Source organism: Formica exsecta, unplaced genomic scaffold (assembly GCF_003651465.1).
Source record: "Formica exsecta isolate Colony F162 unplaced genomic scaffold, ASM365146v1 scaffold222, whole genome shotgun sequence".
NCBI lineage: Eukaryota > Metazoa > Arthropoda > Insecta > Hymenoptera > Formicidae > Formica > Formica exsecta.
Window position 1 is genome coordinate 1,220,530 of NW_021849518.1, and position 22,702 is coordinate 1,243,231.

At 41.5% G+C, this 22,702-nt stretch overlaps 1 protein-coding gene across 1 annotated transcript in view; it reads left to right on the top strand.

Moving 5' to 3' along the window:
• The first annotated feature begins 4,203 nt into the window (after nucleotides 1–4,203).
• Nucleotides 4,204–22,702, top strand: part of LOC115235418 (protein groucho-like) — a 68,276-nt gene continuing 49,777 nt past the window's right edge. Inside the window, 2 exon segments of the mRNA XM_029807203.1 lie at nucleotides 4,204–4,790; nucleotides 10,056–10,476. Of these exon segments, the coding sequence (XP_029663063.1) occupies nucleotides 10,441–10,476 (36 nt within the window). The 5' untranslated portion in view covers nucleotides 4,204–4,790; nucleotides 10,056–10,440.

Here is a 22,702-nt window from a genome sequence, read left to right on the forward strand (position 1 = left end):
CTCAATGACCTCGCATGTACTTTGCATAGATATCGATTTTCTTGACAATGTCGAGTCTGCGATAGAGCCGTGTAATACGTATTACTCGCTATAATTACCGACCAAATTGTTATGGACTAACTCGAAGAGCGGCTTGTTATTAGTCACGCGACAAGAAAACGCGGGAAACGACGTTGTACGGTTTTTGCTTTCGTGCGAAAATCATGCAAATTGCGAACAAATCGTCATGCGCGTCACCGCGGAAGGAAATGTCACTCCGATGAGTCAATTAATTCTCAAGCTTTTTCCGATCGATCCGTAAATAACTGACTACGCGATTTTTTTTCAGTATAAGAACGAGAATCAGACCTTTCGGAAATCTCGAAATACATTTACAAGTACGTGTCGCACAAATTATTATTATATTACAATACGATATATATATATATATATATATGTGTGTGTGTGTGTGTGTGTGTGTGTGTGTGTGTGTGTGTGAAAAAAGGATCTGAAAATTTCGATTTCTCTCATCATTACTGCAACAAATACAATTGTTACCGTTTGTGACTTTTATGAAATACAAAGTTGGCATATTTTTTAATATTCACATGTCTCTCGAGGGATGAGAGTTCCCACGACAAAACAAATGATCTCTCATTCACGTTTCCGTAACTCACATCGCTTCCGTAACTCTTCTTTATATATATATATATATATATACATATATCCCATAGCGAACACCGACCGCAGAAGTGTATTTACGAAAGATTTCCAATTGTGTTTACGGCTGTTTTCCCCTACTGCCTCCAAATAACTCCTCCACATTCGCAAAGACTCCTTCTGCGCGCGCGTACACACATACGCACACGCGCACATATTCACGTGCCGAATGGTTCACATGGGCGCGATGTTCGATCAGTATAGTGTACCTGTAATAAACGTGCGTGTGCGTAATCAAAAGTGCTGCGGCTTGCGACGGAGGATGGAAAGAGACGGACGTCGATCCAATCCTACACTATCGGGCGACCACATTCTCGCAAATTGCGACACCGCCGACACTGGGACTGAGACCGAATGACAATAAGTCGACGGCAAGCAGACGCGTTCGCATCGCGATCACGTACGCGTAGATTAGCGATCGTTTGTCCGGTCCACGACGCGTGATGACCGACTATAAACTCCATCGCGATCGTCGGCTACTTGCTTATTGCGAATTAGCTTGCCGCGCTTACAACAATAAACATGTGTTAGGCATTGACAATAATAAACACGCGATAATATAATACGTATCTGAGAACCGATGTTATTTTCTTTCAGTTTTATTATACTATGAACGTTGTTTAAACGCTTTGCATTTCACACGTTTCTCTGTAAAAATTTCCAATAAAAATTCCAGTAAAAATTTATCTAACATTTTCAAAAAAAGTATATATAAATGTTGTGTATAAATGGATACGTCGAATGTAGAAACTACATATTACGTATAATATGCATGTATGTAGTAATGAGACTAATTTTCCATACATACGTATGTGCATAACAGTCAATTGCGGTTGAAATACAATGAGTAGTTCTCTCACGGTAGAAATTCTGTGTAAATCGTAATGATAAATCGCGATGTGTGGGTAGCTAGAAAACGACGCATCTGATACATCGGAATACTTGCCAATAAACACACATGCACTTATTTTCTAGTGACACGTTTTGTTGGCATCGTTATCCATTAACATTTAATTTGCCATAATCTTACGAATTGCGTTTAATTATATCATTGTGTAATTTTACAAGTTTTCAAACAATATCGAATTTTCCGATTAATTTTCAGTCTCCGATATTTTATAACTTTAAAGCATAAAAAAGAGCGGGGAAATAACACGGCGCTCATATATATATTCGAACTTTGATTCTTACGAGTTTCAATATCTCCGATTCCATTATCTTGTCTCGGAACGAAACACGATGCTGGCATCGTATCCCGTCGATTTCTATTCATGATCGATCACACCAGCGAGGAAGACATACATCTCGCGACGAGATGCCGCAGGAAAACGCATCGGTGCAATAGTCGCCGTCGCTCTCTCATCCCGTCCCCACCGTTCTCTCTCTCTCTCTCTCGCTCGCCCGTAGTATTGGAATTTCGAAAAGCCGGGCTGCTCAGGTAGACAGCCCTGATTTAGAGCATCCCCCCTCTCGCCCCGGGTTGGCGGGCGTTTAACCGAATCGAGGATTCATCTCTCCTCGCGCGCGCCCTCAAAGCATCGCGCGGACGCGATGCATGAGCGGTGTGTAATATGATGAGCACAACACATACATGCGCGCCAACTTTACACACGATCGTATACGCGCTCGCGCGTTCCCTCGCATTTCCACCCTCCCCTCCCACTCTGCTTTCCTCTCATCCACACGCTCGCGGCGGTTACACCCACGCCGAGCTCTCTACTTACGTTGCCGGTTGACTCGTGTTGTCCGGCGCTCTCCGCCACTTTGACTCGCTCCGTCTCTGTCGCAGTTGTAGCGAACACACCTATGTACGTATCGCATATATATATATATATATATATGTATATATATATATATATATATAACTACATACACAACAATACAAACATATCTGATATAAAACATATTTAATATTAAACATATTTGATATAGAAAAGGAATAAAATTTTTGGAAATATTTCTACTGGAAATATCTTCAAAGAAACCAATAAAGATTATTGATATGCTAGTTCCATTTCGGATAAATATAACCTGACATTCTGAACTTCAGGATTCGCGAAATGGATTATAGCCGATATATAAACAATATTCCAAATCACATGAAAGAGAGATTAGTAAAGTTTTATATACTAAAATATAACAATGTGATTTATATGTGTAAATAACAGTTAAGTCCTAAACTTCTTTCCTGTTTTATAGAGTAATCAATAGTAGAAAAATGTAAAATAATATGTAGCCTTTTAATGTGAGTACTAAAATAAAATAATTTCAAAAATACATATATGAAACAAAATAAATACTTGCGTTGTATGATCCAGTTGGAATTATATCAATATAACTGCTTCCTCCTAGAGTTTATTATCTTCTACACTGCGGCAACCTGCTCATTCTCTCCATTTCCAATTGTACAGTTTTCTTCCAGCATTCTATATTTAGTGCCGTTTGTCCATAAGATAAGGACATCAATCTAGCAAAAACGGCATTCCCCGTTGCACCTCCGATCTGTGGATTGCGGGGGCGTGAGCGGGCGAGAGAGGGAAGGATTAAGAAACGCGGCAGCGCGACAGAGAGCGACGAAGACGAGGACGACGACGATGACGACGACGACGACGGCGACGGGTGGCGGCAACGAGCGCCCCGCAGAGCACGGGGTATATCCGTGGCACGAGAATGGTGAAAAGAGAAAGATGCTGTTGGCGGCGCGGGCGACAGCGAAAAGCAGGGGTGTCGATAAAGAGTTTTCGAAACTTTTCGCACGCGGTAGCACGACGGAGAATATATTTAATGCGCCGCTGAATCGCGTTGATATCTCGCGCGATTGCCGACAAGTAGTCGCCATTTCGAACCTACTGATATATTTATATTGATTATTATCAAGGGTCAATTTTGAAAAAGGTCTAACGCAGTTTTTTATTGCATACTCAATTTTCAATTATGTTAACGCGTTATATTATTGGCGCAGTATTATGTTTGCGATTTTTGTCGTTTTAAAATTTAAGGAGGAACTGGATGAATCAGATACTATTAAAATACTATTTAAAAAGGTTTATCTCTCCAGTTCCTCCTTAAAGTTTTAATGCCTGTTGCATTTATAAATAGAAATAGAAACAATTTGATCGTTGTTGGCGTCGAGTGATCATTGGAGAAATTTGACAGATACTATATACCGATATCTTATAAATTGTAATCGAAATTCGTCACGACGAATGACACGAGAAAGAGAGAGAAGGAGAAGAGCGTTTGATATAAAGATAGCTACGAGTAGTATGTAGATTGAATTTTTTAACGGCCTTTGTGGAAAGAGCGACGTGACAGAGAGAAAGAAAGATACAGAGCCTCTTATTCGTAACCCACAAACTCCGAAAAGACGACTGAGAGCTCTCTCGCCCCCGGCCCCCGTCGGTCGACGCCCTTGACTCGTGCGTCGTGCGCAGGAGAGTGGGGAGGACAACGGATGGGGGTAGGACAGCTTGCGGTGGAAACGAGACGGCGCGTAGCTGCCAGTGCTCAGTGCTCGGTGCTGCTTCTGTGTCTGTCCCTGTCCGTGCGCGTGTGTACGTTGGTACGCTCGTTCTCATTGATGCGTCGGTGTGGACTCGTCGCGGCGGTTTTAGTGTTGGTCGTCAGTCGTCGCTCATCGGTGTGTTGGTGGCGGCGGCAAGCGGCGTTCACACGTCCCCGTCATCCACTACTACTCGGACTCGGCTCGCAGCTCGCAGGCTCGCACTCGCAGTCGAGCGTCGTACGTTGCGCGGCGTGGACGTACGCGACGTTCGCTCGTTCTCCTTCTCCGTTCCCGTTCTCGTCTCCCAGTCGCGGTGATCGTCGTACACGTACACATTCGACGTAGACGTGTGTTGACTTTGTGCATGCGTCTTCCTACGAAAGTGTCAGTGCCAGACGGAGCGATTTGCGCACAAGAGAAGAGAGAGGCGCAGGAAGAGAGTGTACGGCAGGAAACGCGAGTGCTTTTTCACCGCAGTGCCAAGACAGATTAACGACGGAGACGCGAGCGTCGGATGGATTTCATCGTGCCTACATTCGTACCACGCCGAGGATCTAGAATCGCCACTTGCGATGGATATTTCGAGGTATGCTAGATTGCGCGTGTATCAACACTCTGTCTCTCTCTCTCTCTTTCTCTCTTTTTCTTTCTATCGTAATTAATTTTTTGTTTGACCAGGCACGAGAATCTCGATTAAAAAACGAGTTGAGCCGCGCGGAAGTTCGTTGCAATAGATAGCGGCGTGCGAAGTCACGTGTCCTCGTTAGTTATGCGGTCAACTTCGCGAACGTGACGCAACGCGACGTATCGACAAAGCGCAGATAATAGAGACGGTGGATTATTACTTTCGCGACGAGCAAGAGAGACAACTTTCTCGCTTCGTGCGACGCGCGTCGCTTTAAGGTTATGTCGTTCATCTCTCGCTTTCGATATGGCCGGCTCAGGTAATAATTACAGTGTTCGATCATCTTTCGTGAAACGGGGGAAGCCGAAAATCGCGGCGGCGAGCCGTCCGCAAAAACTAATCTCTCTCTTTCTACCGATCGAAGCTTAATTCTCTGCATTATGCTTCTTGATCGATAAGGCACGCGATCTCTTCCGAGAAACCGTTGCGCCGAACCGAACTCGGCCTTGTTAATTGAGTTTCAAACAACCGGCCCTGGATCCGCTCCGAATCTTTGCTTCTCGTTTAACGATCCTTGGCGTAGACGTGTAGATCGCATCCTATCTCGACACGCTTAATAGATTATCGAGCAGATGGACACTGGAGTGATTAAGCTCGGTAATGATTCAATGTCATAACAATGTGAACATACGTAAATGCATTTATATGACTACAATTAGATCAAAATATGGTTATATTCCAAGAACTATCTCTTCACGATTAAATGTTAATGTTTTCATATTTTGTTTTATCGTAAAATATTTAATAGATTATCGGAAAGATAATTTAGCAATATAATAGTGTCTTAGATTAGCTTTCGAACGGACATACTTTGATCAATTTAGAATCAATTTCCATTCCCATCAAGAAAGAGAGAGAGAGAGAGAGAGATCTTTTCTTATAATTTCTCAATTTTTCATATTAAATATCTAAATAATTAATTCTTGATGCTTGTAAATATAACCAATTTATTATTAAATTTAAAATAAAAAAGAATTTTCTTACATTACTAATATTAAGGGAAAAAATATTGAATAATTGAATACGTCGAATTATACGTTGAAAAGTTTTAATTAACAATACATTTTATTTTTCTATAAAAAAATAACGAATCTTACATGCGATAATAACAATTCCATTTATATCTCTTAATACTGGTGCTACTTATGGATTTGGAGCATGAAGCAAGTAATTAAATTAATTAGACCATTGCTGTTTCTATTGGTAAGAATCTCAACGTTGAAGCTAGTCGAGAGCTAATGAGAAGGAGGAACGGGGATTAATGATGTTTCGATGAGAGGTAATCGACGTACACGTCTCGTAAAATCGTTGGAGATTAACAATCCGTTTTCTTTATCGTGCACGATTTGCGAAACTTTTACATACATATCTCGTAAATTACATACTGTCTTTGCTGCAAACTTTAGTTAGTATTGTGCCATTTAGATGTGAACTTTGGAAAATTTATTGGGGAAAAAAAAAAAGTTGTTTTATTAGAAGCATAATTCGAATGTTTGTCAAATGAATTGATGATTCAGATTGGCGGAATGACACAATTAGATATATTAATCCGCTGTCTATAAACAAAATTTCGTAATCTTTGTTTAAGTACAAGTTTAATAGTTTTCACTGTTTATGCGAGAAATTACAATTAATAATACGCTCTGATCAAAGAAAATTTTTACACATGCGCATTCTCAACTACTTCTGCGAGCCATTTAAGTTCTTTCTCTCGCTGTATAATTATCGTCCATTGTGAGATAAGGCTCTTTACGACGACATGCATTTTATCAAGTTGGCGTCGTCGTCGCATCGCTAATAGAGGCACGATCGGCCGTATCGTAAGTATGCGGAATATTAGGACACACCGTCGCGTAACCCTGGCTTGGAGTTATTAGCTTTATCGCCAAGACAATTGAATTTTTCCTTTTCTGCCGGCCGCGAACGAACGATCTGTTTTGCAGTTTATAAAATTGACGATTTAATACTATAATAAAGTATAGCATGTAAAAATGTGTCGCGATCACTAAATATATCTCAATTGTTATATACATATATATATATTACAATTTGTATATTTTTACATTAACCAAAATAGTTGCAACAAGTATATAAATTATAATTTTACATATTAAATATTATTTATTTGCATCAACATTATTATTTTTAATCGCAATGTATTAATTTTACAATCATAATTTTATTATTTAGAGAACCATACATAGCTTTAAAGTTTGTATATATTTTTTATTCGAACTAGTTTTGCGCAAAAATTAATGGAATTTCTAGGACAATATAAAACAGAATCTATGTCTCTATCGTGGAACGAACAAACGACGAATTTCGCATACTGCGGTTCATAGCAGCGTGCGTGCATAACGAAATCGCGGGACTCGTAAACGGCGCGCGCGGTATCACCCGCGGTACCCGATAATTAAAGCGCGGAACCGGCGTGTCTGGTGTGGAGAATCCTTTAATCCGCGCGGCATTGTGCGCCGCCGTTCGGCCATGTCGCGATAACGATCGAGAGGGTAAAGAAATCACCGGCGGTTAAGGATCGGGCCGAAGGCCGATTACGCGAGAGATTCGTTATAACTTCCTCCACGGCTCGTTCATTCCATGCGAACCACCCGCGCCGGCTCCTTTTTTCTCCGCAACACGGACAAGCTCGGGGCAAAAGCTCTTTCGGGAATTGGAATTTTTCGAGTTTTTTTTAAAATCGTAACTGCTCTCATTCTTTGGGTGTAAAAGTGTCTCACAATTGGTGGGGAGGGCGGTGATTTATCGCATCGAAATCTGAAATCACCGAAATTATCGGCGCTTTAGATCGCCGATCGTTTCACACTGCACTCCATTGCCTCGCAAGACAATAGAGCGTGGGAAAACTTTTCAACGTTTGTGTAAATACAGGGGCGGAAGAGGGGGGGGGGGATGAATTTAATTTTGCTCGGCGGCGATGGTGGTGTTTGCCGACGGGACCGAGACGCGTCGCGACGTCACACGTCGGGCGTATATACACACACACACACACATACATATATATACAAACGGTATCCTCGGCTAGTCTAACCATGCCATAATTTATGCGCGCCCTTTTCGCCTGCTGCTCATTTTACTTCAAGCAACAGGCTAGGATCGTAACACAGAGTAACATGTCACGGTTGGCAATTTCTTTATATATATATGTATATGTATATCAAGCCGAAAAGTTTTTATCGTCCCGCCGAACGCATTTGCTACAAATTGATGGAAATAATGGCTCAAATTTGGTCCTGGGTGAGTTTTTCACGCTGACGCACGCGCGCATTATACACGTGTGTTTATAAATACGTGTATATATAATATATATGTATATATATATATATGTATGTATGTACGTATATGTATTTATACACGCGCGTGTTATACCTATATATGTATTCGTTCGCGAAATACATTATCCGCGGAGAATGGACTGTTAACGCGGTTATATGACTCCATTTTGTGCGTTACACGAAACATCATCCCGCGTTACAAAGAGCCCGTAATGACGCGTCATGTATATGCGATCGCGCGCGGCCGGCGCGGTAAAAGCGTGAAAATAATAGACAACGTTATTCGCCCGGCCACGCGAACGTTGCTTTTCGGACGCGGACGCGGATGCGGACCTGTCTCTTTGGGGGAGAGCGTACAAATCGCAAAAATGTTTTCCGTAATTCGCGGCCGCGACACGCCCCTACGGCGCGCGATGCGGCTAAAATAAATGGCTCTGAAATCGCGCACGGCAATCTACGAGAGAGCGCGAAGGGGAGCACCGCAAATTATCCGTCCGCGCGCCCTCGCCGTTGTTGAATGGCCAATTCTCTACTTGGAAATTAAGCTATGGCCTAAACTAACCTAGCATAACGTCGCCAGCTCGACCGGTGCATCCATCCATCGCTCGAATATTTGCACGGTTGCTTTAGCGTGCGCTTTCCTACCCGTTCTCTATCGCGTCGTTGTCGTCGTCGTCGTCGTCGTCATTAGATATTGTATGATGTGCAACGAAACAGTATTGGAATATTCGCATATATAGATTGATTCGTATTGATTTATTTAAGGAGGACCAGCTATGTCAAAAATTAATAAATCTAATATATTTCGAGATTTTTTTTAATTTTTGACATTGCGCGCACACACACAAAGCACTTTTAGCCTTTTAAAATATAAAATTAATAATTAATTTATGATTTGAAGTAAAGATTTGCCCTGTAGAATTAAAATCTTTATTTTCATAAATTTTCGTGTATAGTCAATAAAATTGTCGTGGTACGATTTTGAGATTAAATTATATGCGCAATGTCAAATTCATGAATCTCAAAATGTATTAGATTTATTAAATTTTGACGTAGCTGATCCATCCAATTCCTCCTTAATTCATCGTCCACCGTCGCGCGCAAAGTAAGAATTGCGCGCGATCGTTTCGCTTGGTTTTCTCCGCCATGTTTTATTGCGGGAATTATTCGACATGTTTGACACGTTTGCGATAATGGTCGCAGCGCCGAGCCTTCTCTCGTTCGCCGTCGCTCGTAATGCACCGTGCGGCCGTCGCCGTGGTCCATTGAAAATTGCATTGTAATCAATGCGTCGTAGATCCTGGAACGTGACGTTGCGCTCAGCCGGCAGCTTTGCACCCGGGATACATATATATACACACACACACACACACACGTTGGGCGCGCTTTCTTTTCCTTTTCTATCCTACTTGGTTGCGTCGCGTCGCAGCTCTTTCTTTCTTTCTTTCCCCTTTTTTTTTCTTACTCTTTGTCTCCGGGTTCGAAACACGCCTCGGAGATTAGGATAAATGCTCCTGGAGCAGCGATGGAGCGCGCAGTTTACGTTCCTAGTATAAATCGAACGATAAATTGATCGCTCGCGCCATCGTAAAGCTTTGCTCACACTCACACGCGCGCGCGCCGCGCCGACGAAATGAGAACGCATGGTCCCCGCGAGATACAGCGCGGTTAATAGAGAATACTTTTTTTCCCAGCACTATTTCTCGAGAGAAAGAAAAATTTAAATGGCAACCGGCGAACAAATATATTTCGATATCTCAGTCTTGAATAAAGAACATTATCAGAAATTATTAAATCATATAAGCAAATTTAATATAACAATAATATTTTAGTAAAAGTAAAATGTAAAGAATAAATTTTTCTTCAATTTCAGGGAAATGGAGATATTCCACGACGTGTAAAGTAATTAACGACGCGCGAGAAATTACGAAGATTTTCGAAAAAAAAAAAAAAAAGTGTCTGTGAAAACGCAAGTCGAACTTGAACGAGATTCGTGCGAGATCGTTTCCCGTTTTCGTACAGATTAATCGATGAAAAAATGTACCCGAGCTCGCGATAAAGTAACCGCGATGAATCGCGTTGTGCTGTGAACAGTGCATGAAGAGAAGATCGATCTAAAACTGCGACTGTCGTCAAATGGAGTCCCTTCCGGATCACGAGGATGCGTTCGAGTCTACGAACACATGGTGAAATGATCGTGTGCGTAGTGTATCGTGGATGCTGCAGCGATTTCTAAGAAGCAATTGCCCAAGACTAAGATGTACCCCGCGCCGGCGAGACATCCCGCCGCTCCCGTAAGTACACTCGCATCTTTCCTTTTTTTTTTCTTCGCTTGCAAAAAAATCAATAGTGCCACTTATGATGTAAAAACTTGGAGCGTATAAAAAGCTGGATATATATTAATAAGAAAAATGAAAGCTCGAGAGATCTGAATTAATTTAGTTTTAAAAAAAAGATGGACGAATAATATATTTCTACTCTTCGCTTAACGTAAAGCGAACTTTAATCCGACGAATTTTAACGTGCAAACATTTTTAAATCACTAAGATTTACGCAGCAATTGGTCTACGCATTTATCAATCTTACGTTTAAAGTTGCGAATTTCCCGTAGCACTATTGTATATCTTCGTATACACTGTTATTCTCAACATTTTTATTTAGCGTTATTCATTATGACGAGCGTCAAAGGGTAATATAGTGTAATTACCGTTGGCGCGGGCACGAGAGCGAAAGAGCACGTGGGAGTCGAGCCGACCGTTCTCGCACTTTGCGTTACTAATTCGAAGAATGTTTGATTGTTCCCCCCTCCCCCTTCGTATACGTTCCTCCGCCGCCTCCTCCGCTCGTGCCACTCTTTTTACTGTCACAATTTCACGCGTCGCACAAGCTCAAAGTTCCTTACGACGAAACGAGACCACCGGCGAATTTACTGACATACAGACATAGTGAGAAAGAGAGAGAGAGAGAGAGAGAGAGAGAGAGAGAGAGAGAGAGAGAGAGAGAGAGAGAGAGAGGGGGAGACAGACAGAGGCGGCCGTCAGAAATTGTGGGGATTATTTATAGAGCCCCCGCAAGTCAACGTACAACAATTGCCGTTCATAGAACCGGCCAATGGGCGATATGTGGGCACCACTCGTTTGCTTATTGACGCTGATGTGGCGCCGCTCTGCTCAAGGGGCACAAAGTGACTCGATCGTTTCTTCGACAAGTATACTCGAAGCGCGCGACGATAACGCGCTGTAATATTCGTCTTAATATCGATAATTATCGCGATGACTAATAATACAACGACGTAATTGACCTAGGAAGAAGAATCACAAAAGTTAAGCGTCGTTGTGAGCTCGATAATTTCTCCGCGAGCACTTGTCCCGAGGCGATAGAGTGACGATGATACGTATACGATGATTGTACTCCTCTTAACGCTCACGCGAAACTGCTGATGATTATCGCGGTGATTAATAGAATGACATAATTGACCCGAGAAAAGAGAATTGTAAAAAAGTTATATACATGTTTTTTTTTTTTTTCATCATTTCTTTACGAGTATTCTCGAGATGTATTATCAACAACCAGATGATTGTAGTAACGACGTACGATATACTATCTTTAAGATCGCGCGTAAACGATTGACAATATATTATCGCAGTTGACATGATTGATTTAAGAAAACGAAATTAGATATCGTTGCGAACGTTATCATTTAATCCGGGAAACTAATTGAGAGATATGCGTTGCGTGTTGCTGAAGAAATTTTACCTAGCCTTGCATTACGATTAAATATAGTGTCTTTTGCTTCCGTGCCGTTCGAAGGGCGTCTTCTTTCTGCCGGTAATAGCGCATTATTAGCGAGCTTTTAATGGAAATGAGTGGAAATTAACTGTGATATAGATTACGCGTAATAACGTTGCGAAGAAAGCGGTAACACTGTCGACTGTTGCTATTAATAGCGGACGCATAATGAAGCGTAATCGTCGCGGCGCATGATCGACTATTTACGCGCGGTCATTTGGCGATTATTTATTACATTCTTCTCTTTGCGGTCGGGAGATGCGGCCGACAAATGTCTGACGTGGGATGAAGGTTCGTGCTTTATTAATGTACGACGTAAGGCGAATTTGTCATAAATGGCTGACTCGACGTAAAAACGAATGTAAATGTCATATTTTTATAATTATTACTACGTTGAAAAAATTTTGATTTATCGCCTCAATATCATAAAAAAAACTATATTTAGGATAAAGATGCCATTTGAAATATTCGTGACGCAGAGAATAAATACGGAAAATATATTTCTTCCATCGTTGGTAATATTAATTATTCAAATAAGAAAGAAATAATTTTTATACATGTAATTTTTTAAGTATAATCACACACTTTTTTTTTCTCTCCTTTCGAGCCTCTCACTTATTCCACCTGACAGCTGATCGTCGGTAAAGAAAGACTACTAGACGCGCTATGTAAGAAGTCCTTGCCAAACAAATAAACGAATGCATGCTGGCGCGAGCGTTACGCTCGTAATTCTGTAACCCGATCCTTCGCGAAGAAGGATAATAAAAGGTGAAATAGTTATTCGCGAGAGTCGTCCGTTGTTTTCCAGGACGCGCGTCTGGAAAACTGTAAAAAGCGAGAGAGAGTCAAGGAACATTGGGAAGAAAAGTCGGAGAAAGTATCGGGGAAAAGACTGGGGGACAGCTTTCGCAATTTCCCATTGCAATAGATAAAAAAAAAGTGGAGAATTACTTAGTTGGCAGTATACATGTTTCAATGACAAATGATAAAACACAAATAATGACTCTTTTTATACAAACACTCCAATTATTCTACTTTTCCTTTATTTATTCGCAATTTTTATGCGATAAGAATAAATTTCAATCTCGTAGAAAAAAATAGTCGTCTGCGCGCGAGGGATTCTCCCTCCTTTCTCCTATCCTCGCGACGTTTATAATCCGATCGAATCGCGACGCTTCCGCTCTGAAATAAAAGAGGATGCGTGTGGCATGACCGTGTCAGCTGTCATTCGCGCGAGCGTATTCGAAACTATTCTCTCAGTCATCTGTCGCTTTTGCCAAGAATTAAAAAAAAAAAAGAAAAAAAGAAAGAAAGAATTTGCGGTATAGGATCGCAATTAATAACCCGATGGCGTAACTAGGCGAATACCCCTGCCTGCTCCCATGTATCTCCGTCCTCTGCTTACGTCTTTGATTAATAGTTATCTCTCGTGTCGCGGGCGTGCATTAGAAGTTAAGCGAACAAAAGTGCGAGAGAATGAGCGCTCGCAGTAGCAGCAGCAGCAGCAGCAGCAGCAGCAGCAGCAGTAGCAGCAGTAGCAGTAGCAGCCAGCAATGCCTCTGCCGTGACGATATAGTTTGCGCAAATGTAGGAAGCAATATCGCGGACAACGGGAGAGAGAGAGTCTCGCGACGCGCTCTTTGCAAAATGCGCCTGGCTGAGCGCGAGAGCGCGGGGGCGATGCGAGCTGCACCGAGAGCGGGACAAAGGGACGCCGCTTTGTTTCGTCCTCTCTTTCTTGTCTCTTCCCTTTCCCTCGCTCTCTCGGCCTTATCCTCCTCCTCGCCGACCTGCTCCGCGCGCGTTGCCTTCCCGCGCCCTTTCGTGTCGGTTCGCTGTGTCGTTTCGTGCTCCAGATTCCGCGGATTCTACGCGCCTCGCCCTCTCATAGAGAGATCGCCCGCACTGGATTTCATATCAAAAATCTCGCCGCTTATTGCTTTATTGTCTCCCCCATGTAAAAGAAAGATGGGAACTGTATTTTCAAATTACACGTATTTGATTTTCTAGTTTATGATTATCATATACACCGCCAAGGTTTTAGTTATTCCAATCTACATATAAACACACGTACACACACACATATATATGTATTAATTTATTTGTACATGTTTATGAGAGAAAATAGATAGTATTTAATAGCTGCAAAACGCGTTGAATCTTGCTTGTACATTATTGAGAATTGTTTATAAATGCTATATAAAACATATACAGATATGAACGATGAATTTTTTTAATAGTCAACACAGTAAACGATCTATTGGTTGCAAGATTGGTTTTGTGAATGCTTGTAACAGAAAAATATCGAAGGAGGAATATTCGGGAAGAGAAAGAATTAACTGAAAAAAAATTACTCGGATACGACACGGCCTCTGGAATATTGTTTGGAGGGACTCTGCATTCGCGCGGCGATTGAAGAATTACGTTGTAATTGGTCGAATAAAAAATTGGGATTGCCACATGAAAATGATCTGTCCGTCGGTCGGTCGGTCGGTCGGTCGGTGAGCTTTTTCCGCGTATCGGGGGACGGAAAAAAATTTGTCGATGACAATCGCTAATCAAATCGTTCGGCGACTAATTGTTCGCCGAATGGCTCGTCCGAATTGGTACGAAGAGCGAAAATTGAAAATGTTCGCCGGAGGCTTCGTTGTGCTTTGAAAGAGAGAAAAGTCAGGCTAGACGGAACTATGCGCAGGAACAAATTGCATGGGCGGAATAAAAAAAGAGGCAAATGTAAGGAAACTCCTTTCAGAGAGAGAAAGAGAATTTTTACAAAATTTAATAAAGTTGACTAAAAATATATTATTGTTGCTCGAGCATAATATGATGAAAAATAATCTCCCTTAATATTCCAAGAGATTAATTCTTTCCCACTTTACATAATTTACATAATTACACTTACATAATTAGATGTCTCGTTTGTATCATTTTGTTTTTAATAATAAACAAACGGGTATAAACGCGATATTAAGGATACACACATATTAATGTTTTTTCACATTAAACTTACTTCGCGTAGAATTTAAGAGGATACGCGCGAGATAGAAGAGCGTTATAAAAATATATCCTCATTTTCGTATCAACATTTCGCGATTTATGTAACAAGCTCGTGCCAACGTTGAAAACCCTCTAAAACCCCACGGTCGCTTTCTCGACGCGTTTTACTTCCTCTCTCGAAATGATGGAAACGCTCCAAAGTTTTTATGGCCACTCTCGCTTCTTCCTTGTCGCACGCTGCCCGAACACACCGAAATTCTTCTTCCTTCTTTACAGTTTTCAGGATCATATTTCGGTCCTCGCGCGTACCGGCAGCAAAGTGTAGAAAAGACCGTGACCGATTTTAAAGTGTTTCCAGAACTACCTTAAAATACTAACTCGCAACTAACTCTGTTTGCGGGTATTAAGCGCATCGCTGTATAATGTTGTTCGTCAACTTTGTTGGAACGATACGACTATGAAATTTATTCACGATGCACTTGTCACTTATACTCGATCGTATTTTCGAAAGTGTACCATATTTCACCCGATTTCTTTTATACATAAAAAGACATTCACAATTAGAATAATTAAAAAATTTCGATAAATTAAATTGCAATATTAATGCATCGATCTTTCATTCTTTATTTTTTTTTTTTTTTTTTTTTTTTTTTTGTTTATTTATAAGCTAAAATTGAAGAGATTGTTCGTAACGGGTTGCCGCCAGTAAGGACGATTTGCCGTCCGATGAAAAGTACCCAGAGTGATTAATCGTGGGGATTAATTAATAGCGGAGAAGGCAAGAAACGACGCGCGGTTTCCCCTGATTAATCCGTCACGTGGGTGTGTGCGGGATTTCGCAAAATCGTAATCAGACGAATGGTCCTTTTCACCACTGCGGATAATGGACTATGATACATCGAAAGGGATTCTGTTCATCTCGTCCTCTCTATACCATTGTTTGACCCTAGCCGTAAATACACGTTATATCGCTGACGCCCGGCTGGAGAGTAACCGCTTCTTCGAGCGTTTCCAATTGCACGACCTCGTGATTGCACGATCTCTCATATTTGCAAAAAGAAGGCGTCGATTTTCTGCTTTACATTTTACAAGAGGTCCATCTTGTCATTTCATTTCGTCGTCATCAGTTGAGTCATAAATCAATAAAATTCCAATTATTCGAAATTGTATTGCAATCATTATTTATAAATTTTATATTCTCTTTCTTTATTAAAATAAAAGAGATTATGACAATTATGCTTAAAACATTTACATACTCTCTCTCTCTCTCTATTAAATTAAGATTGATAATTTAGTTATTACATTTAAAATTATATACATATTTTATCGAGATATTTTTTAAAAAGTATTTTTTTTGTTTTTTTTCGAAAATAATACTCCATAAGAATTTTAAACGATAGTTAATAGTTAAGTATAGCGTTCGCATTAATGTTTTATAGTTGTAAATTTGAAACCCCGTTGGAAACTAATTACTCATTTCCCTCCGCGTGTTTGGAGAAGATACTTGGTGCGTTTAAGATTAAAGGAAGGTCGCGGACGAGAGAGGAAGCGAGCCGTTCGGGTCTCGTAATTGGTGAGTTTTAGCGGCATAATTCCCATCCATCCGCAGGGGCGTATCGCTCCGGCCTATGGCTTTTTAAGCGTCGGTCCACGGTGTCCATTGGGGTAGTCGAGTCCGCTTTCCACTACATGCATACTCACAAACATACACATACACAATCCTCTTTCTCGTTGTGTATACGGGGGTGCGGGGTACGAGCTTTACTCGGCTGTTGGGATCCGTTAGGCTCCGGAGTTTGAGGGTAAGAACGGTATGACAAGCATTTGATGAGGGGACCAACGCCGCCCACTGAAATCCCAAGCGGTTCTCATCCTTGTTTCCGGAAATTACCCTACGCCACTAAACGTTGCCAGAGGCGCTCTCGTATTTAACATTTGGCAAAATGCCAAGCTATTTTCCATCACACGAAAGATATCTCATACTTAGTATTTCAATCGATCGACAATTAGTTTTATATCGGGACACAATGCTCATATCATATCCAAGTGATAAACATTCCGTTATCGTCTTTAGTTACTGATTTTAAATCGCTTGAGTAATTAAAAAAGAGTTTATTATTGCCTTGACATTTTAAAAAGAGAAAATTCGATTCCAAATTTATTGGAAATTAATAAAATTACTAAAATTATTACACATTTTAACACCGGAACATTATTAAAATTAATACCGATAATATTGATCTAATACAAGAATAATTAAAAGCTTGCACTATTAAAAAGATACGGAACATCACGAAGAACGGCAATCGCGCGATAGTGAGTCAACCTCTCGAAGGTGCGTTATCGTAACGCGATCGGCGCGTCCAAGGTGGCCGCGTTATCGTTGCCGGGGCTTTTTATTGCTCGGCTTTTATTGTTCTCTCGCATGTGAGAGAAGAGAGAAGAGGTGGGCGGCCGCGCGCGCGGTTGGAATGTGTCTTTGGTCTCCAAGAGTAAGATTGATCACCACTGCCAACTGTGTCGGAGATGGTCGCAACACTCTTGCCACACACAGAGGAAGGGGAGAGGAGTTACCGAGTGTCCCCAACGCGAGTGGCTCTCAGAACTGCTCTCTCTCCCTCTCTCTCTCTCTCCCCTCTCTTCTCCCCTCTCTTTCTCTCTCTCTCGCTAGCAGCACATTAGTTCGTTGACGCACCCTGTGTTCGAGGTTGGGAAACCCTGGCGGGATCTTGTTCAACATTTACATTTACATTTACATGTCGAACGGGGATCGACCCTCGGCCAGCCTCGTTAAAGGACGAGAGAGACAGAGAGAAAGAGAGAGAGAGAGAGAGAGAGTGTGTGTGTGTGTACGGGGTGCGGAGACCAGAAACATATAGACGTACAGAATGACTATCACTGCCGTCGCTCTCGCACGTTGAATCGTCGTCGTATATCGCGAATCATACCGATCGATCGAAAGAACGGCCAAACGCGTGTGTATCGGAATGCTAGCGGCTGCCTCATAGCGGTTTCAATTAGCCGGAAATTTCGTTAGCTGCTTATTCGATCAGGTAGTTGCTGTAGGGTGAACGGTCAATCGGTAATTAACCGCTCGAATCGCAAACTTTGACTTTATACATTGTAATATCGAACGAGCTTTATCAGCATGATTATCTTGCATCTCTAAAACGAGATGTAAATAATCAAAAAGAAAAGTGCATTATTTTGCTTCGCGATTTCATGACGCATAATTACAAGAGAGAACCAAATTTTTTTTAAATTTGGAACAATAAAACATATTCAGCGGAATTATCGATTTATTGATTAATAAATATTGTAAAAATTGATTTTTGTGAAGCAAGATATAAATTAATTTATCGTATTTGCGTATTTTTCAATCGATTCCGCGAGATGCTGTTGATCGAGCGAGGGCAGATCGTTCTTTCGTAACGAGCATGTCTGTGGAAAAAAACGCTCATCGTGATCGATAAATGAAATCTTTCGAGATTCATTTTATCTTGATTGCGATTCTTCATAGTAAAAATAGGAACAACCGTGGCTTTATTATCGATTTGTATACAAGTACTTTTGTCGCGTCTCGCGAGTTTATGTACACATACCAACTTAATTCGCAACTATATTTTAAGAATAGAAATTTGTTCTTTGCTAGTTGTGTCATTCTTCTTTTTTCTTTTAATTGAAACTGTCCTCTTTAATTATACACTGAAAGACCGTACTTTTTCGTTCTATTTTCTCATCTAGTCCAACACGATAGATAATCAACTTGCACATGTCCCCGACATTTCGATATTTTTATCTTATTTAATCCTCACCATTATGACTCTCCGGGAAAAAAAGTTAATATATAGAAAACAGAACTCGAATATCTACTCGACTCTACGAAAGTTAAGTTTTTCGCCAGGCGGGGGGCGAGCGATCACTTGCGAGCGAAGGTTTGAGAAAACGAACAGGTGATACACGTCCCGTTGCTCTCATGTGGATAAAACGATTATCGTTCTCACGACGGCAGCGTATAAGACCGGGACCGGGCGGAGGAAAGGTTGCGATGCGCAAGAGCGCTGGCTGGCGAGCGAGCCAAGCTACCCCCTCTCGATGGGGCCGCCTTGGAGGGACGCTAGGGCCGCAGGGGGATGCGCGCGCGCGCGCGCGCGCGCTGGGGAAAAAAGAGAGAAAGAGAGAGAAAAAGACCGACTTCCTTGTAGACTATAAACGGTTTCACCCCTCGCGTGACGAAGGCATTTACCGAAGGCGGTATCGTCCACGTGGAAAAGGACGATCGAAGCCACTCTCTTTCGTGGCTCTGGCTGGTACAAACAAATTCTTAACCACTCCGTCAGATGGCCACTCCGATGATCGCCAATCTCTCTAGCAGACTTTCCTCCTCTTCTGCCTATATTCCTTCTTTATACGTACTTTATTCGTACCGAAAGTCTGCGAACAACGTGTCAATTTTATTGCCCGAAACGTTTTTCATCTCTTGAGAGATTCCTTTCTTCAGGTCGGGAGATCGATCGCGACCTCGCGATGAACAAGCGAAAATTCCTGTTTTCCGGACAATGCTCGCGCGCGAATCGATCTTGGGTAAATTACGTGCTTATAAATATTCTGTATTGTGTTACCAAATATTTCGTTGGAATTCATCTCGCCACGAAAGCTCATGAATTATTTAACCGACGACATTCCCTCCCATCGAGGAGACGATAGGAAGCCCGAGATCGTCGAGGATTTTCTGAGAAAGCCGCGACTTTTGGCACCAATTTCTATCCCCGTTATACATCCTTCCGTCCTCTCTTTCTCTCTTCTCTCTTTATTCGAGCACTGACAAATGCTCTTTCGTGGAGGACAAGTCTTGTTTTAGCGGTTGCGCAGATTAAGGAGGAAGAAGCAAAAACTCCAGGGGTGACGTCCATTGTATCGTACAATAGCAGGTATATTTGGAGTACGTGCGAAATTCGCACACACATACACAACGGAACCGAAAATGACACATCCCTCACGTGGATCACGTTCTACGAAGCGTCTGAAGCGCGAGTAGAAATTGTCTCTCAATCATTTCCTTCTTCGATTCATTGTGCCGAGAGAGAACGTTTACATAACCTATAATATAATCGTACTAATATATTAGCGAGAGGGAAACTCGTAATGCCCAATGTGTACGTGCTCTGGTCCATTGTTGCGACAGTCATGTTACACGACTTTTCTCCAACAAACATTTAATCAAAACTATATTTTTCACACACACAATTATTTTAAATATTTAATATCTATTAAAGATAGATCTATATAAAGACACATCCGGACGAGGAATATAAATATATTAAATATATATACAAAAGTCGTCTCGCGTATGAGAGAGACACGCGATCTCTTTTTCTAATTAAATTTAAGATGACACATTTTCATTGACAGTATTTTTGCTTTGTTATCGCTAATCGATCCAATTAGCGCGAGTATTTTCGATTGTCGGGAATCACCGATGCTGGGGAAAAATATTACTAGGACGTATTCTTTCTCCCTCGCTGTTGTTTCTTCTTTGGCTGCTACTCATTATCGTAACGGAGGATCGGCATCCATTCAAAGCGCACGCTTTTGCGCGCACCAAGAATTTCACCACGTGCTCTTGCTCTCCTGCGCCCTATCCCGCGTATGTCCCTTCTGTTAGTTCACCCCTCGGTGTGCTCGTCCCGTTTTCTGTTCTCCCCTATTGACGGTAAAGGACATTTGTTAGCGCTCTCGCTACGCATCGACGTTGATCGAGCACGCGTACGCCCTTAACGCCCTCCAAAATCTCTAACGCGCCTATCCTAAACGGATTTTATGAAAATTTACCCAGACGACTATGCGATAATTTCGCCTTCGTCGATTTATCGTTATTCGAATGCAACAGTCTTTGATCACTGAAAAAATTTCTCCAAATACGTAGAACGTTTAAATTGAAATAGAATTAAATTTGAATTGGGAAATTAACTTAAATTGAATTGGAAAATTTAACTCCCGCGCGCCTACATCGCGAATATTGATGCAACTCTATAATTAATATTTCACAAGTTTTATGCGCGCGATACATTGCATTTGCAATATATATATATAAAATCAAGAATAAAATTTTTTACAATATCAAAATATACATATAAATATTCATATATACAAATATACATATAATATAGAAATTATGGGGCAATGCAAATATATAATTAATATGTTTTAAAAATATTTCTGAATAAACACAAATAAAAATTCATTGATTTCTTTGTTTAGCATTGCCTCTTAAATATCGATATTTCAAAACATCAACATGCTCGGATACTATCGAGATATCCTAAGCGTCTCTCTCTCTCTCTCTCTCTCTCTCTCTCTCTCTCTCTCTGTCTCTGTCTCTGTCTCTGTCTCTCTGTCTCTGTCTCTATTTCTCCTTTTGCGAATCTCGTGCAATCTGGTTAGTTTTACGATGCGCGCGGAATCGCGCGTTTGCAAGAGGATCATGATTCTATTAATCAATAATGGTGACTAATGAATGCCGCCGATACTAGCAATAATATCGAATACGTCTAGTCGCTTCAAACGAGCGCGATTAGCTACGACTCCACGCTTCATGGAATAGCGATTATCTATTCTCCTGTGACCCATAACTCTAGGGTTAATAAGTCCGCTTGAGCCGCTTGAGATCCAAATAGAACTAGAGAGCCAGCTGTGCTTCTTCAATCGATTGTCTTAGTCTAGGCTTGGTCCGAGCCAAGTCCAGGCTGTCCAGGCTGTGTACGAGAACGCTCGTCGTCCTTTCCCCGATGTCTTCTAATTACATTTGATACGTGGCGATTTCATTCTCTAAGCGCGGACTTTTTTTTTTTAAGCCGACCAATCAAGATTTAATTACATTATGACAACAGCGGCACGGAATGTATGAAATAATTACACTGCCATCTCGTAAAGGTCCTCTTTATTCTCGTGGCGAAAAACTTGTTCGCCCTTAGGACTTAGGACATGTACAAACCATCATCCCGAACCCGCGCTCGCTTCGATCGCCCTCTCGGTTCCTTCTTCCACCTTTGCTCGCGGATACCGCATCCACTTTTTGCACCATAACGAACGATCACTTCTCGCTCATCCTTCTCCTCCCGCTGCTTCTTCTCCTTCCTCGCCGCTTTTAATGGCCGTTCATGCGCGTAATCGGCAGATCCGCGCGCACTCGCACGTTCCCGATGATGATGCTCGCTCTTTTATTATTTACATTGGATGCATCGTCGCGCGTGCGACTGTGTACATACGCATCGTCGTCCCCCGCGCGCGAGGATATGTTTCCTTCATCCGCTCGTTGTTCGATGCACGCGCGAGCGAGCCATGTTTATTCAACTGCAGCTGCGTCAGCGAGCTCGGCGTCTGACTTGGAGCTCTATCACGCTGTGCTGTCCGATGCGTTACTCTTGCGTTAACGGCATAAGGTTTGACCTATGCAAGAGGAACTCTGCGAACTCGAATGTATTTCTTTACTAGAGATATCTGTATACAAATTAATGATAGTTATCCAAACTTGTAGAAATAATTTGCAAATACATAGTTGTAGAATAAAACATTGAAACGGCGTAAGAATAAGAAAATAAGAATAAGTGATACATAGAAAAACTTTATAAGTAATAAAAAGTAATTTTCTAATAATTTGATAAAGAAAGGAACGCGATACACATGTCAAAAATAATTATCAAAAAGTAAAAGAGATGTCTTGATCGGAGCGAG